Source organism: Poecilia reticulata, chromosome 5, assembly GCF_904066995.2.
Source record: "Poecilia reticulata chromosome 5, P_reticulata-male-v2, whole genome shotgun sequence".
NCBI lineage: Eukaryota > Metazoa > Chordata > Actinopteri > Cyprinodontiformes > Poeciliidae > Poecilia > Poecilia reticulata.
In genome coordinates this window covers 15,563,835-15,579,117 of record NC_088834.1, presented here as the reverse complement: position 1 = coordinate 15,579,117, position 15,283 = coordinate 15,563,835, and the positions used below count along the sequence as shown (strand labels likewise).

Below are 15,283 nucleotides of genomic sequence, written 5' to 3'. Positions count from 1 at the left end.
ATAGATAGATAGATAGATAGATAGATAGATAGATAGATAGATAGATAGATAGATAGATAGATAGATAGATAGATAGATAGATAGATAGATAGATAGATAGATAGATATTGCACATTCCTATTAGGAATAGTAAAATATTTTATAGGTAATGAACTATTAGTTTTCAATACAGACTTTGGAAGTTAGTGTTCTAATTACATTTACAATTTAATAATTAATGATTTATACTAGAAGAAAGTTTGTTTATTTTTGAAACAGGAAATGGAACTGAGACGTTTTGATTTGAGCATTCATTTGTTAAAGTTTGTGCCAGTTTGTTTTTTTTGTTTTGTTTTTGTTTTGCTCTGCTGTCCCTCGGGTCGATTCCCTGCAGTGTCTGATTCAACTTTGCTTTACATCTTAAATGGTAAGAAACCAAGGCCATCATCTCCATGATCATTTTGTAATATTGTGTTTGCAGAAACATGACTGAGTGAACGCTCTTTGTGAAAGAAGCAAACTGTCGTTGACAAAGGTTACGTTCACACTGCAGCCTGAAGTGGCCCAATTCAGATTTTCTTTTGTTTGTTTTATAAAACATTAGACAGTCAAACAATACAGAGAACACAGATTTTTCTGTCAAATGTTTTATTTCAATGTCACATCTTTTTGTGTCTTTTGGAAACAGAGGAGTGAAGGTAGCAGGAACCACCATGGAGACTGTATTCCCCTCTTTCCTCTCAGCAGTTGACCGACTGTCCTGGTTTCTCCTTGCTCTGTTTACATCATGGATAGTCTTGGGTTCAGCAGACACAAAGCAGACAAGCTGGCCATTACACTCCAAGAAGCCAGTTCTCTTCGTCTGGAACGCTCCCACTCAGGACTGTGAGACGGAACACAATGTTAAGTTATCATTAGATCAGTTTGACATCGTGTCATCCCCCAGTAAGGACGTTTTCAGACAGAATCTCACAACGTTCTATAAGGAAAACCTCGGGATTTATCCCTATTATGACCCTGAAAACACAGCAGTCAATGGGGGCCTTCCACAAAGTGTCAATCTCTCTCAGCACCTTGAAAAAATGTCTGAGAATATAGACACATACATACCAGACCCCAAGGCTAAAGGTCTGACTGTCATTGACTGGAGGGAATGGCACCCCTTGTGGGGCCGAAACGGGCATGGCAAAGATCGCTATAGAAACAAGTCACGTGAACTGGTGGCCAGAAAGAACACTATGTTGACTCAAGAGCAAGTGAATAATGCTGCGCAAGAAGAATTTGAACTTGCGGCTCGTGAATTCATGCTGGGGACTCTGAGGCAGGGTAAAAATTTGAGACCGAATAAGCTGTGGGGCTACTACGTTTTTCCTGATTGTTACAACTATGACTACTCTGGCAAATTGGAAACCTACACAGGACGCTGTAGTGATGTTGAGATTAAGCGCAATGATCAATTGAATTGGATGTGGAATGAAAGCACCGCCCTTTTTCCTGAAATATACCTGGAAAAAGAACTGCGCTCCACTGATCAGGCACGCCTGTTTGTCCTGAACAGGGTGAAGGAGGCAATGCGCGTCGCATCAGTTGGGGATGGATTGACACGTCCTGTTTTTGTTTATTCCCAACCCACTCACAAATATGGGATGACCATTTTATCTAAGGTTGGTTGATTGTAAGAAATAGTGCTGTTATAAACTGTTATTTTAGTAATCAAGTAATCTTTAAATTATTCTTACAATTAATCAAGTAATTTGATTACCAAATACTGTCGGACTAGCAGTAATAATATTGGACATTCACATCGTCCCGAATTTTCATGTTTGTGCAGCTTTAACAATTACTTTTCTGTAGCCTTGAAAATTAGCCTTTTAACATAAAAATTGTCTGTACTGCAGCTTTTTGTCTGTTTTTTGATATTCAGTCAGTTTTATAGTAACTCTCACTTTTCCCAGCCATTTATAGCTTTTATGTCAATTTTTCTGTGTGTCACATTCGGCACACACAGAGAAAGTCACGCCACCCATCTGTTGTGACCTGGATGGTAGGAAATTTATTTTTCAGTTGTCCGTAAACCTAATCTAAGCATCAGCTAAAGCAGCCCGATATGTTCCCTCTACATGTCTCTGCTCCACCCATATAAATACACCCGCCGCACTCTGCAGCAGCCACCAGGCAGCAGCTCTAGAAGGACAGTTACACTTTTTGTAAAACTATGACCTACCAGATACAGATTTTTGTTGTTTCCTATAATTACCAAAGTTCAAAAATACTTTATTTTTACTTTCTATCATGAGTAATTATTTATAATTTGAACCAGTGCATTCACTGAAATATTTTTATTTAAAAAAGATAAATAAAAAAGTTTGCCTTTTTGTGTAAATCCAGCATGCTACATGACAAACTGAGGCTTAAAGTTCAAAAATATAAAACTTGGTATCTACAGAGCTCAGCTCTGAGTCAATTTACTTCCTTGCTAATTCAACAAAACACCCCATGTGGATATAAATAGATGTTATGAGGGAGAATGTGAAAAAATAAGAAATGGTAAAGAAGTTACTTTCACTTGGTGAAGTCCAGCAGTCTATCGTTTAAAAAAAACTTTTAGTTCAGCTCAGATCCCATTGAAGAGTTAAATAGTTCTTAAATGACATTTAGTTTCCACCTGCTGAATCAAGTTTACTGGCCAGGTGTGTGCACGTCAAAGAATGTAGCTTCTGTTCCAATCCGCTCCTATTGTCCAGACATTTTACATGTGATTATGTTAATTTGGTAGTAACTCAAGGTAACTCTTCACCAGATTAGTTTTTTCCAACGCATTCAAAACATGATAATCACTAGTGATGGGTAAAGGAGGCGTCATGAGGCGTTTCGACTCATAGCAACATTGTATTGATACTGTGTTGATACTGTGTCACTCAATACTCACACCTGCTGGACATTTAAAATTCCTACAGGCAACGTGGTAATTTGATGACCTAGTCTATACAATATGATTTAAGTCTTTGTATTTTATTGAATATTATATGTTGTAGTATGTCATGTCTTCAGTTACATTTAAAATATATTTGATATACAGTCAATAAAGAATGTGAACATGTACCATAAAATGACAATTTAAGTGAATGTGTTTGGAATGAGGATGCATGGACAGTTTTTTTCCAACACATTTTTATTAAAATTTTTTTTTCCAACCTTTTGAAATTGAACCTGTTACGCTTTTTTGACAACACTTCTGCTGTAGAAAAAAATTATGTAAACTCTACATTTACAGCGAACCCTTGTTTTTCTTAGGGGTTGTGTTCCGAAAATAGCCTGTGATAGGCAAAATCCGTGAAGTATTTACCTTTAGTTTTTACAGTTATTACACAGCATAAGTAAATACTCTACATTGAAAACCAAGAACAAAACCTGTTTTCAGGTCAGCGGATGTGCGTGTGCATAAATTGTGATCCGCAGTCATGGCATTACAGCGTCTCCTCCAAGCTGCTTTGCGAGATTCACAGCTGTACCTACGGCAGAGCGATGGATCTCATCAAACGAGCCTCTGATCGGGTTTTGCGCTGCCTCTTACCACAGTTTTTTTTTCCCAGCAGACATTGAAAGTTTCTATTTCCATCTCCTGAGTGGCCAATCTGTATTAAACACCGTAACTTTTTTGGCACTCAGGTAGCGCGGAGACTGTTTTTACCAATCAGGACGAAGAACACTGTGGAAAAAAAAACTGCACAAAGAAATCTGCGAAGCAGTGATACCGTGAAAAGTGAACCGCGTTACAGCGAGCGTTCACTGTATATGAAATAATTTATGAAAAGCAACTGAGTAATTTGTAGAATGACTGTACGTCTGAGTTTATGTAGGTGTATCTGGGACTTCATTCTCATGCCTGGCCTCATAATGCCTCCCCAGATAGCACAGAATGATTGAAACAACATTGAATCAATGTCAGCCAGAAACATTGAATCAACGTTGAACGTTGATTCAACCTTCATTTGTAAGTCAATTTACATGCATATTTCAGTTGATTTTACATTGAATCAGTTAGGAATAAATGTTGATTCAACCTTCATCTGAATGTGGTTCTACATGCAGATTTGGGTTGATTTCATATTGAATGAAAGCTAAGGATTTATGTACATTTTTAGGTCCGATAGGTCTACATAACATACCACTAAACGTTTCGTCACTGGTGTTATACACTATATTATTGGCAGATCATGGGTAAACAGTGTACAAAAGTTTAAAAATGACAACATAGGTATATAACTATTTTATTTAAGAGGGACAGATCTTTACACATATTTGACTCCTTTTTAGAATAACAGTCTATTGTCCACAGAAGAACAGAGTCCATGAGGTTAAGCTTTGTACTGTATGAAACAGGGAAACGGTACAAGTTGTGGTAACCCTAGTTTGACTCTGGTTGGCGTCACTTTGATTTCTTGCAATGTCTTCCTCTCATTCTGGCGTGTAATGAAGCAACTTCTTGACAGTTTTACTGCCGTCTTTAAGAGTCAGCTTTCGGTCAAACTGCAGAGCAACGGCTGAAAAACACAAAGTGAGGAAGGTGCCGATTAGAAAGATGATAAAAATGTGAAAAGTTCTGAAAGACATTCAAAGTTTAAACAATGTACTGGTTACATGTCTGAGAACAAATACAAAATATATAGTTTCCCATGTACACTCACTGTTAAATTAAAATGTAATGTTTATGTATACAACTACATTTACCCATCAAGCTGCAGTCTAGTGTAGGATTTATGATGCTGAACTCATGTTAAAATGAGGGAATCAATATTTAAAATAAAGGCTGTTGATCAGAAAACCTAAAGATAAAACTCAGGGAGGATCAGAGTTTATTTAACACACCAGAGACATAAATAGAGCAAAAGGTGATTTATACTGTATTTGGGAAATGTATAATTTATACAGAATAAACTTCCATCAAATAGCTGGTTTAATCTTCAATCAACTACAAATATTTCCAAATAAGTTTATTAAATTTATTACAAAATATCCACATGCTGATAAAGATCCCACACCAGTAATAATAGACCAGTTCAGTTTAACCAGTTAACAACCCAAGAAACAACAGACAATCAGTTATTAGCAGGTTTAGTTCAGTGTTTCACCTGCCTTACATGTTTTAAGCGTTTCCTTTCTGTCTCACCTGGATTCAATCTGTGGATGATTAACAACCTTTTGCACTTCTTGATGGCTGCAGACCGTCATGCAATCATGTAACTCAGTTGTTCTGGAACAGAGACACATCTAAGCACATCATAATAAAAAGAGAAAAACAAGTGATTACTATCACAACAATTTAAAGCCCACCTGGAGCAGCCAGCGTTACACTTCCTTGTCCACCACATGCTCTCTCAGACCAAACAATAGGCCCCGCCCTATTTTAAAAACTCAAATCTCACAAAATCTCGCAGGATTTCATACGTAGAGACATGAGACATGACCTAAATTATTAAAAAATATCTGTTTTGCCCCCAAATAACCAGGATTACTATGGGTACAAAACAATGCCCTTATTTTTCAATAAACACATTTAATATCAAAGTAATATTGAAAAACTTACCATAAAACTGCTCAGAGGAGAATTCAATTAGAAGCCAGTTGCAAACAAGCCAGCAGCAAAGTGGCTGTTTGGTTGGGACAAACCACTAGTGTGAAAAGGGGAAGTCAGACTGTACAACTCCTAGTAGAGACTTGTAGATGTTTTTGTGTCAACACATTATGCACAGTCAGCAATAATATTTACAGACAAGTAAGAAAATGCACATAAAGGAATCACAACCCAATGTTCTCAACATGTAGTGCGTAATTTGAAACATAATTAACCCCCACTTAGTAATAACATGTTCTGACCCAGAGCTCAAGGATGAGGGAGGGAAGAAAGGATGAGAGGGGGTAAAGAGGGGAAGGCTGGGAGGAGCAAGTGGGTGTGGGGAGTTTTGGGAGGGGTTAGGGGGAGATGAGAAGGTGATGAGGGGTGCAACAAACTGCACAGATTGCGCACATGGAGGCCTTAATCCAGGGGTGGGCAATCCTGGTCCTCGAGGGCCGGTGTTCTGAAACTCTTAGACGTCTCCCTGATAGAACACACCTGGATCCAATAGCTGAATCACCTCCTCTGTTCAGGCAGGTTCTCCAGAGTCCTGCTAACGACCTTGTTATTCGACTCAGGTGTGTTGAAGTAGAGACACATCTAAAAGTTGCAGGAGACCAGCCCTCGAGGCCTGGAGTTGCCCACCCCTGCCCCAGTCCCTGACGTAGTTGTCGCAGGCTCGATTCCCGGCCTTGGCAACCTTTGCTGCATGTCTTCCCCCTTTCCTTTCAATGAACTATCAAATAAAGGCCACTAGAGCCAAAAAAATCTTTAAAAAAATAATATGTGAAAATTTAAAACCCTCTCCTAAAATTAAAATTGTTTCACCCGGAACCCAAGGAGGAAGGGAGGAGAGTGGAAAGGGGGAGGAGATTGAGGGGTAGATGGGCCCAGGTGAGGGGTGGGTGGTGGGGAGAAAGGGGTTTGAAAACAGCTTACATTGATTGAACATTTAGATCACAAGTTCTTCCCCAAACCTTGTCCTCAAGGCAAACTGACCTTCGTGTTTTCATTTCAGCAAAACCCCGTTAATCAGACTTCAATTAAAATCATGTGTGCCGAATTAGGGAAATGCCTAAAACTTGCAGGGCTTGGAGGACCAGTGCAGAAACATACTGGATTCACTTTGACTTTACTTGAAATAAAGTTCCCTTGTCTGACACAATGACTCACGCTAACCAGGGACAGATTCACTGGTAAGCCACCGTGGCTCTCTGGGTAGAGCAGTTGTCTTGTGGTGGGAAGGTGGACAGTTCAGTTCCAGCTCCCTCCTGCCACATGTCAATGAGACCCTGAGGCACTTAACCCCAAGTGATCTGTGCATTAAATAAATGTGTGTGAATGTGACACTAGTGTAAAGCGCTTTCAGTAGTCAAAATGACTGGAAAAGTGCTATGTAAGTTTATTTACCATTTTTGAAGTAAACTAAATGATTTGAGTAAGACTGAATTAAATCTGTTATCTTAAACATACTTATTTTTTTTTAACAAATTTATTAACAAATTGACTTGGATGATTATAATATATTGAATTGGTTAAACTTAATTAAGTTGTATAAATTTAATAAATTCAGTTGGATAAACTTAATTTAATTGCTTACAGAAGCAATTCAATTAAGTTGGTTCAACTATTTTCTTTTTAGAGTGTGTTTTATAGTTGATCCACTGTCAGTTGTTGACCTCAACCATACATGCAACCTTCGTAATAATAATTCAACATTGAATTAACATCTTTTGCCAACAAGCCAACAGCGAAGCAACTGTGTGGTTGGGCCATCCCACTCATGTAAATGGTGAGGGTGGACCGCTCCACTCCTTGTAGTATGTTGTAGATGTTTTTGTGTCAATATATCACATGCAAACAGTCAGTGAGAACTGTTATGAACAAGTAAGAAAATGTACAGAAAGGAATCAGAACTGACTATCCTCTACAGTGCTTAATTTAAAACATGATAACCCCCGCTCAGTAATAAAATGCTCTGACCCAGAGCTTGGAGGAGAGGAGGGGAAGAGGTGCGGCAAAACAGCTGACATTGATGAGATGTTGATCAGACAAACGCATTTCAGTCATTAGATTTCAACGTTTTGTTAATTGGCTAGAGGTGGATGATTGTTTGACGGTTGAACCACTGTCATTTGTCGACTTGAACCAAAAATCAACCATTAATCAGACCTCGGCATTTCAGTCATCAGATTTCAACCACAAAACAACATTGATTCAATGACACAGTTTTAACGGTTTGATTGGATGGTTGTTTGATGGTTGATCCACCATCATTTGTCGACTTCAACCAAAAATCAACGATTCTAACTATTTTTCAACGTTGATTTAACATCGTGTGCTATCTGGGTCAGCATTGAAAAAGTGGATTTATTTAAATAAGACAATTTAGTTAAACATATGTGACACTTAACCTGCAGAACATAATATAAAAGTAAACTAAAAGTCAGTTTCAGCTGAATTTGGGTTCAGATAGATTAAGTAGAAACTGACAAGAACCGGATGGAAACGACAAAAATGAAAACATTTATTTTCCAATACAAGATCAAAATGGTCCCACACTGCGGAAACATTTCCTTTGAAGCTGCTCCATAGATGACAATGTAAAAAATCAAAAATTTGTTTGGCAAATGCTTTTGACAGATTTGCTTCCTTATGAACACAGTTTGGCATCCAGTGTCATTTCGAAACAGTTCCTGTATCGGTCACGTGTCTTGCTAAAACCAATACGCGCACCGACACAGGTGTTGGTCTATGGGCTTGATGCATGCGCCGGCGCGTCGGTGTTGCTGGACCAATCATTAATAAATACTCATGTTGTTTTTCATCTTTCTGATCATAAAATAGCTATTATTTTCATATGGCATTAAACATCATATATGTAACTGTGGGCTGTAGTTACATATAGATCCCACAGCTCTATATGTAACTAGAGCTCAGATTCTCTTAATACATCTCATACAGCTAAAGTATTCAACTACATCTTTTTCAGGAAGATTTGGTCAACACCATTGGCGAGAGCGTTGCATTGGGAGCTGCAGGAGTGATCTACTTTGGGGGCAAATATTATGCAACTAGTGTAAGAGTATTACTTCCTCTCATGTTGCATAGGCTGCTGTTATGTATTTTTAAGCTAATATCTATCCTCTGTGCTGCAGAGTGGCTGTACTGCCTTGAATAACTTTTTTCGGGAAACAATGGGACAGTACCTCCTCAATGTGACCACAGCAGCAAAGGAGTGCAGCCAGAAATTGTGCAAATTTAACGGTCGCTGTCTTCGCCGAAAACCGGACAGGGCCGTGTTTCTGCACCTCAGCCCCTCCACTCACAAGATCATAAGTCAGAAAGGAAAGCTGAAGGTCAGGGGATCCCCAGGCCAAGCAGAGCTGAAGGCCTTCCGTCAGCACTTCAAGTGCCAGTGCTACAACGGGACCAAGGGAGAAAACTGTAAGCTGGGAGGAAAAGGAGGAAGAGGAGAAAGAGAAGAAGTAAAAAAAGGAGAAGGAGGGCAGAGTAGTGCCACCTCTGTTTTAGGGATGTGGCCTCTCTGCTTTGTTCTCCAACTCGGACTTCTCTCTCTGTTTCATTGAAGAAACCAAGAAACCAAACTATTCTCTGGCTCTGCCAGCACCGAAAGGAAAAGTTTTGGTTTTCTGGCCTGAAAACAAAAATAAACTGCATTGTGAAAGCATCACTTCAGGAGCAGTGGGTGCTCAGTGCTTGGATTCAGAGGTTTATATGGTAACAGGTTTCCATTTCAGCACATACTAAACTAAAACTACAGCGTGTGTTTTCTGGAAAGAATTCTTAGTACATATTGTATAGTAAACATAATGGGTCAATTAAAACCTTAAAAACTGGAAACATGCATATCCTCCTGAGAACCGAAGAAAAAAATGTGCCTTCCAATTTCTGTATTTATTTAGGCCAAAATGAACACCTTAACATTTTATTATTTCATTAGATACTTTTTTTAATTTAAATTTCACACCCTGTCCATTGTAGTGGACATCAGGATGATTTAAATCTAAATTATGACTGAATTCAAAAAAATGGAAAAATGTACAAATTAGTGATTAATGAATCACATTAAACCAAGAAAAGAGGTCAAATTTAGAAAATACATTTAATAACCAGAAGTTATCCATTTCTGCTTTCAGTCTATGCTTGTTACTTGAAATGAAAACCAAACTGCAAACTGCAGGGGTGTCCCCAAACACTATTTCCAAGAAATGAAGACTTTTTTATTTATTTATTTAATTTTGTATTATTTTATTTATTTCGAAAATGATAGAAGTAGAACATGACACACATGAATAAGGACTTTCTTCAGAATATCAGCACACATGGCCTCTCTTGGCTTTCCCAGAGTCTTCTGGACTCAAAAAAATTAGAAAATGTTACAGGAATATGATGAGGAAAAAGTTCTACAAACTTCTCAAACGGGTCTTCGAGCAACTGGAACCATTATAATGAACCAAATAATACCAAAGCCACCTCAGTTACCAGAAGATAGACCACAGAAGGGAGCATCTTAGCTGACTGCCACAAAGTAGTTTGATGATAAACCTGTGGTGATGGCCTCCACTATTTATGGGAAAGATCTAAACGATATTTGCAATCGGACAAACAACCAAAAAAAAAAACAACTTGTGTCCAGGTACGACAACCAGAAGTGATGGAGGGTGGCGTAGATCTTTATGACCAAGAAGCAAGAAATGGGCATTCCCATCCCACAATTGTCTGGTTCTAGAAAAACATACAAATTCATCTGGGCCCACCTAGCATGGTGACTTTCCTGCTATCTCTTGGCTCTGATGATGCGTTCACACCAAAAGTGTTTTGAGCATCAGGCACATTTCTTTTACATTTAAAGACTATGTGGAGGTGCAAAGGGCTATGGAGGAGCGTTCCGAGCGTCTAGCATGGCACATTTTGAACCATTTTTATGACGTTCTACATAGACTGTGAATGTAAACCCGATGGAGCTGACACTCAAAATGTGTTTGATGTGAACGCACCATGAGTCTGTTTCTCCATCAGATTGTCCTGGATCTGATGAAGACACCTACCAGAGGCTGATACTAATCCTCATCTTCACCTGACAACTCCAGATCTGAATCTCCCTCTACTAACTTGTGTGGCAACACTAAGGTAGAGATCTGATACTCTGCTCTTCACAGCAGGGTAACCAGAAGTTGTCAACAACGCCACCTTGGGAATTGCACCCAAGGAAATAGGTTGCCAGTAGGCTCAAGGTTCGTGACCAAAGAGAACAAGACTTTTAAAAAAATGTATTACATTTTATTGTTTGGTTTTTAGGCAGAGTGGCGCAGTTGGTAGAGCTGTTGCCTTGCAGCAAGAAGGTTCTGGGTTCAATTCCCGGCCTGGTCCCTCTGCATGGAGTTTGCATGTTCTCCCTGTGCATGCATGGGTTTTCTCCAGGTACTCCGGTTCCCTTCCACAGTCCAAAAACATGACTGTCAAGTTAATTGGCCTCTCCAAATTCTCCCTAGGTGTGTGTGTGCATGGTTGTGTGTCTGTGTTGCCCTGCGACAGACTGGCAACCTGTCTAGGGTGTACCCTGCCTTTCACCCGGTACACTAGCTGGAGGTAGCCACCAGCACCCCTCCTGACCCCACTGAGGGACAAGGGATGTTTGCTTTTTAAAAAAAGAGACAAACATCAGGAAACACAGGGGAGTGTGTAGTACTGAGGCCTACCAGCAGGGGGAGGGAGGTCCAAATGGGAAATGGTTCCTAAAATAAATGTTTAAATCCAAAATAAATCACCCCAAACACTTGTGAACAGGCATCCAATCGTGAAGAAATCCCAACACCGGCCACTCACACAACACACAGTTCCAGTCTCGCAGGAGGCCAGCAAATACAAACAAACACAAATACTACAATTTAAACTTGCCCAAAGACAAAAATTAGGTTAACTCCAACATAACTAATTAAAAACATCAATACTTTAATAGAAAAATCTAAAAGTGGTTCTTAACCTTTTTTGAGGTACAGAACCCATCAGTTTCATATGCGCATGCACTGAAACTGCATGCACATATCACCCCTGTAGTGATAAATAAAACGATTTCTTTTTCCAAATTCAAGACATAGGGGCAACCCAAGAGTCTAGTTGGGTCACCCCAAGATCACTAAGTCTTCTTTAAATGTAGAGTCTCTGAGAACAGTTCTTCAAAATATGGTCAGTTTTTTCAGCAAAGTTGAGCTGACTGTCCAGGAATGACCCAAGGTATTTAAAATTTGCCACAGTTTCACCAGGTTGGCCTTCGAGAGAAACTGGAACCACTTTAAGGTCTTGTTTAGATCATTTAATTAGCTCTACATTCTTAAGAGAATGAAAAATTTCTAATAAATAATAAAGACTTTGCGGTATTCTGATTTAGTAATGTAATTGTATTAGTTGTGTTACCACCCCCACACCACTAGAGGCAGTAGCAACCCCGAAAAGATGTGACTAAGGAGCAGATTTAGAAGTACACTGGAAGCTACAGAATTTGGTAAAAACTGTGAGCTTTGCTGAAGTAAATAAAGACACAAGGTCAAATCCATGCTGAGGGTGGAACTCCTTCAATCAGTGCTCCTCTGCAGCTCTGATTGGCTAAGCAATGTAACGTGATCCTCTGCAGCGGGATGTGTCATCACGACTTTATACAAGTGTGTCTTTACCTCCACGGCAGAGGCTCCGCCGAACCCCTGAGACCGACTCATCGAACCCCTGGGGTTCGATCGAACCCAGGTTAAGAACCACTGGTCTAAAAGAACCCAAGGTTGCTACCTGAACAAAGGCTGGAGGCCACACAAAACAATAGAATGTTCCAAAGTAACAAATTTAAAGGGTAGGGGGGCGCTGGCCCAAAAAAGGTTGAGAAACACTGATCTAATACAATGTTATTTAAGTAAACTGGTTGGTATTGAACATTGGCCATCATGTAAACATAGCTATTGTGGCGACTGCAAGGTCGGCTAACCTTGGCTTTGTCAAGACAGAAGCACACACAAAGTTTGTGCCAGTTTTAAAGAGTAGCACGTGTTAATGGTTTGTGGTTTTGAACTTGTATGCCTTTCCTATATTTGTTAAATTTAGTCTAAATTGCTATTGCTATGGCTTCTGTCCCCCCTTGAACAGAGGAGTCTAGGTAGCTTGCTACAGTCAACATTAGGCCTAAGCTAAATACAGCACATGTGGAACTGAAACAATGCCAAACAAAGTTTATTTATACAGGTAACATTATGCTCAAGATTTCACAATAGTGCCTAGTGACCAAGCTATAGTTACTGAAACAGGAGGATTATAACCATTTCATAAGGAGTTACCTCGATGTGTTTCTTCACGTTGGACGGGGAGTTTTTGTAAGATAGAATTTCCACATCTTTGGGCAGGCAAAACATACACTTCATGCAGTACGACCAGGCACGCGCAGAGGGTGGTGCTGGGGGTGCTTGAGCACCTGCCCTTTTTGCTCCTTCCCCCCAAGTGCCCTTTTGGTCAATTTTTATTTTTTTTGTATTATTATTTTCTAAGCCCTCTTGTGACACATAACATGTACTAAAATTATTATTATTATTTTATTTTTATTGTACAACATAATAAGCCCTCTGGTCACCTTGTTACCTTTGACCTTTTGCCCGTGACGCATGACGCAGTTGCCTCTCGCGCAGTGAGATAAGGCGGCTAACTGCGGAGCTCAACGTAGCGAACGTTCCAGATTACAGAACAGTTTTTGGTGAAAAAAAAAAAAAAAGTTTTTGGTGAATAAAGTGGAGTAGACTTGGTACTTGTCAGATGACGGAAAACGTTGAAGTATCGTTTCTGCTTCAGCTCGGAGTCGCGGTTTAAGCAGAGAGGTTATGAAATACAACAGACACTAACAGGCCTCTGCGTCTGCCTTTCTCTGAAGAACTACTGAGTGGGAGGAGACAGCCACGTGAGGAAAACTGTTCTTATCGATCGATTCAGTATTTTTATCATACAGACATTAGGCTGTTGTTGTTGTGCTATAAGCTAGTTGCCAGCTAATGATTTTGCTAGCAAAGCAAGATAACTAAAAGCTTCTTCCCTGTACCATTAATGATATAAGTGATTCTTTAGTATTTATTATGCAATAAGGGCACATCGCCTGTCCAAAACCGATCATCTCCATGATGGATATATGTCCGATCTTCTAATTTCCTTTGCTACATAATGTACATTTCATTTATTCTGGCGTTAGGTAAATGTATATTGAAGGAAAATAACACTTAAATAAAAGTCCAACAAGGATATTCATTTAGAATTGAAAAAATAACTCACCCTGAATTACCATGATAGATATAATGAATGTAATAAAAGTATGTCATTAATGAAAGGGAAAAAAACTCAACCCAGACTTTAAGTAAGTTTAGGGTCTGGTTCAAAGGGTATAAAGTTAATTTTTTTTCCCCCCAATTATTCAATGGGGGGAAAAAAACTAACCTCAGTGAAGTAAAATAAAATTGTAATTAAAACTTTTGGAATTGTAATGATTTATTTTTTTAAAAAATCGTTTTGTTTAAAAAACTTTTTAATTAAATAAATAACAAATTTTTGTCTTGTGAACATAAAAAGTTATTTGCCAAACATAAACTTTTATTTGCACACATCAGAAATCTTTTATTGCAATTTTGGGCCCTGCCCACGACTCATGTGAGAATCACAAGCAAAACTTTGAGTCACAAACAAAACCTTAGAATATTAAGAAAAGATTTCTGACATACACAAATAAGTTTGTTTTGCAAAAAAAAATTCACTTCATGAGACGTATGTGATTTAAATGTTTAAAGAAGTTTTTTTAAGCAAAATTCAGTAGACTTTTCTCATGGTGACATACATTAACAATTAAATATTTGCTTTTGTTTTTTTGGTTTATTTCTGCAATTCCATGTTAAAGTTTGATGCAGCTCTGCTTTCCTGAATGGACCATCTTCATCTCCACTGCAAGTGCAGCAAACAGGCAGCTCTGTTATCGATTACAGTCCACTAAAAGGTTGCATGATGCCATTGTTCATATTTTTAATAGTGTAATTATGTAAAGACAAAATATGTCTGGTGGTCCAGCTCTGATTTACATATCTTGCTAAATTGAGGGTTTGAATATTGCAATACTTTCCTATAACAAAATAGACCTGCAGAAAGAAATTACTAATAAAATATCTTACATATGCATAGTTGTAGGCTCTATGTAGAGATTCTCCTTAGCTTTGATTGTATATCTCGCAATTTTGTAATTTATCATTGTTTATTAAACTTTGAAAGCTGAGAGGCTTTGTTAATATTCTGTCCTAAAATACGATTGGATGTGCCCTTTTTTTTTTTTTTGAGCACCTGCCCCTTTAGTGGTCTCTGCACGGCCCTACGACAAATCTTTAACACCCACAAAAGAGTATATTGTGTTTAAATAAGTCCATGGGCTCTCCCCAGATAGCACACAATGTTAAATCAACGTTGAAAAATAGTTAGAATCGTTAAGTCTGAAATGCCGAGGTCTGATAAATGGTTGATTTTTGGTTGAAGTCGACAAATGACGGTGGATCAACTATAAAACACACTCTAAAAAGAAAATAGTTGAACCAACTTAATTGAATTGCTTCTGTAGGTAACAAGCAATTAAATTAAGTTTATCCAACTGAATTTATTAAATTT

The 15,283-nt window shown here is 38.6% G+C and overlaps 1 protein-coding gene across 1 annotated transcript; it reads left to right on the top strand.

Annotated features, from left to right (window-relative positions):
- Nucleotides 1-279: 279 nt before the first annotated feature.
- On the top strand, nucleotides 280-9,290 carry LOC145547524 (hyaluronidase-2-like). The gene is made up of 4 exons (XM_081607129.1): nucleotides 280-406; nucleotides 668-1,643; nucleotides 8,589-8,675; nucleotides 8,755-9,290. The coding sequence occupies exons 2-4, from the start codon at nucleotides 693-695 to the stop codon at nucleotides 9,184-9,186; spliced, it is 1,470 nt and encodes a 489-aa protein (XP_081463255.1). The 5' UTR covers nucleotides 280-406; nucleotides 668-692; the 3' UTR covers nucleotides 9,187-9,290.
- Nucleotides 9,291-15,283: the final 5,993 nt, after the last annotated feature.

Coding starts and splice junctions, on each gene's coding strand:
- LOC145547524 (XM_081607129.1), top strand. CDS start 693: ATGGAGACTGTATTCCCCTCTTTCCTCTCAGCAGTTGACCGACTGTCC. Junction 1,644..8,588: donor GGATGACCATTTTATCTAAG/GTTGGTTGATTG, acceptor CATCTTTTTCAG/GAAGATTTGGTCAACACCAT. Junction 8,676..8,754: donor GCAAATATTATGCAACTAGT/GTAAGAGTATTA, acceptor TCTGTGCTGCAG/AGTGGCTGTACTGCCTTGAA.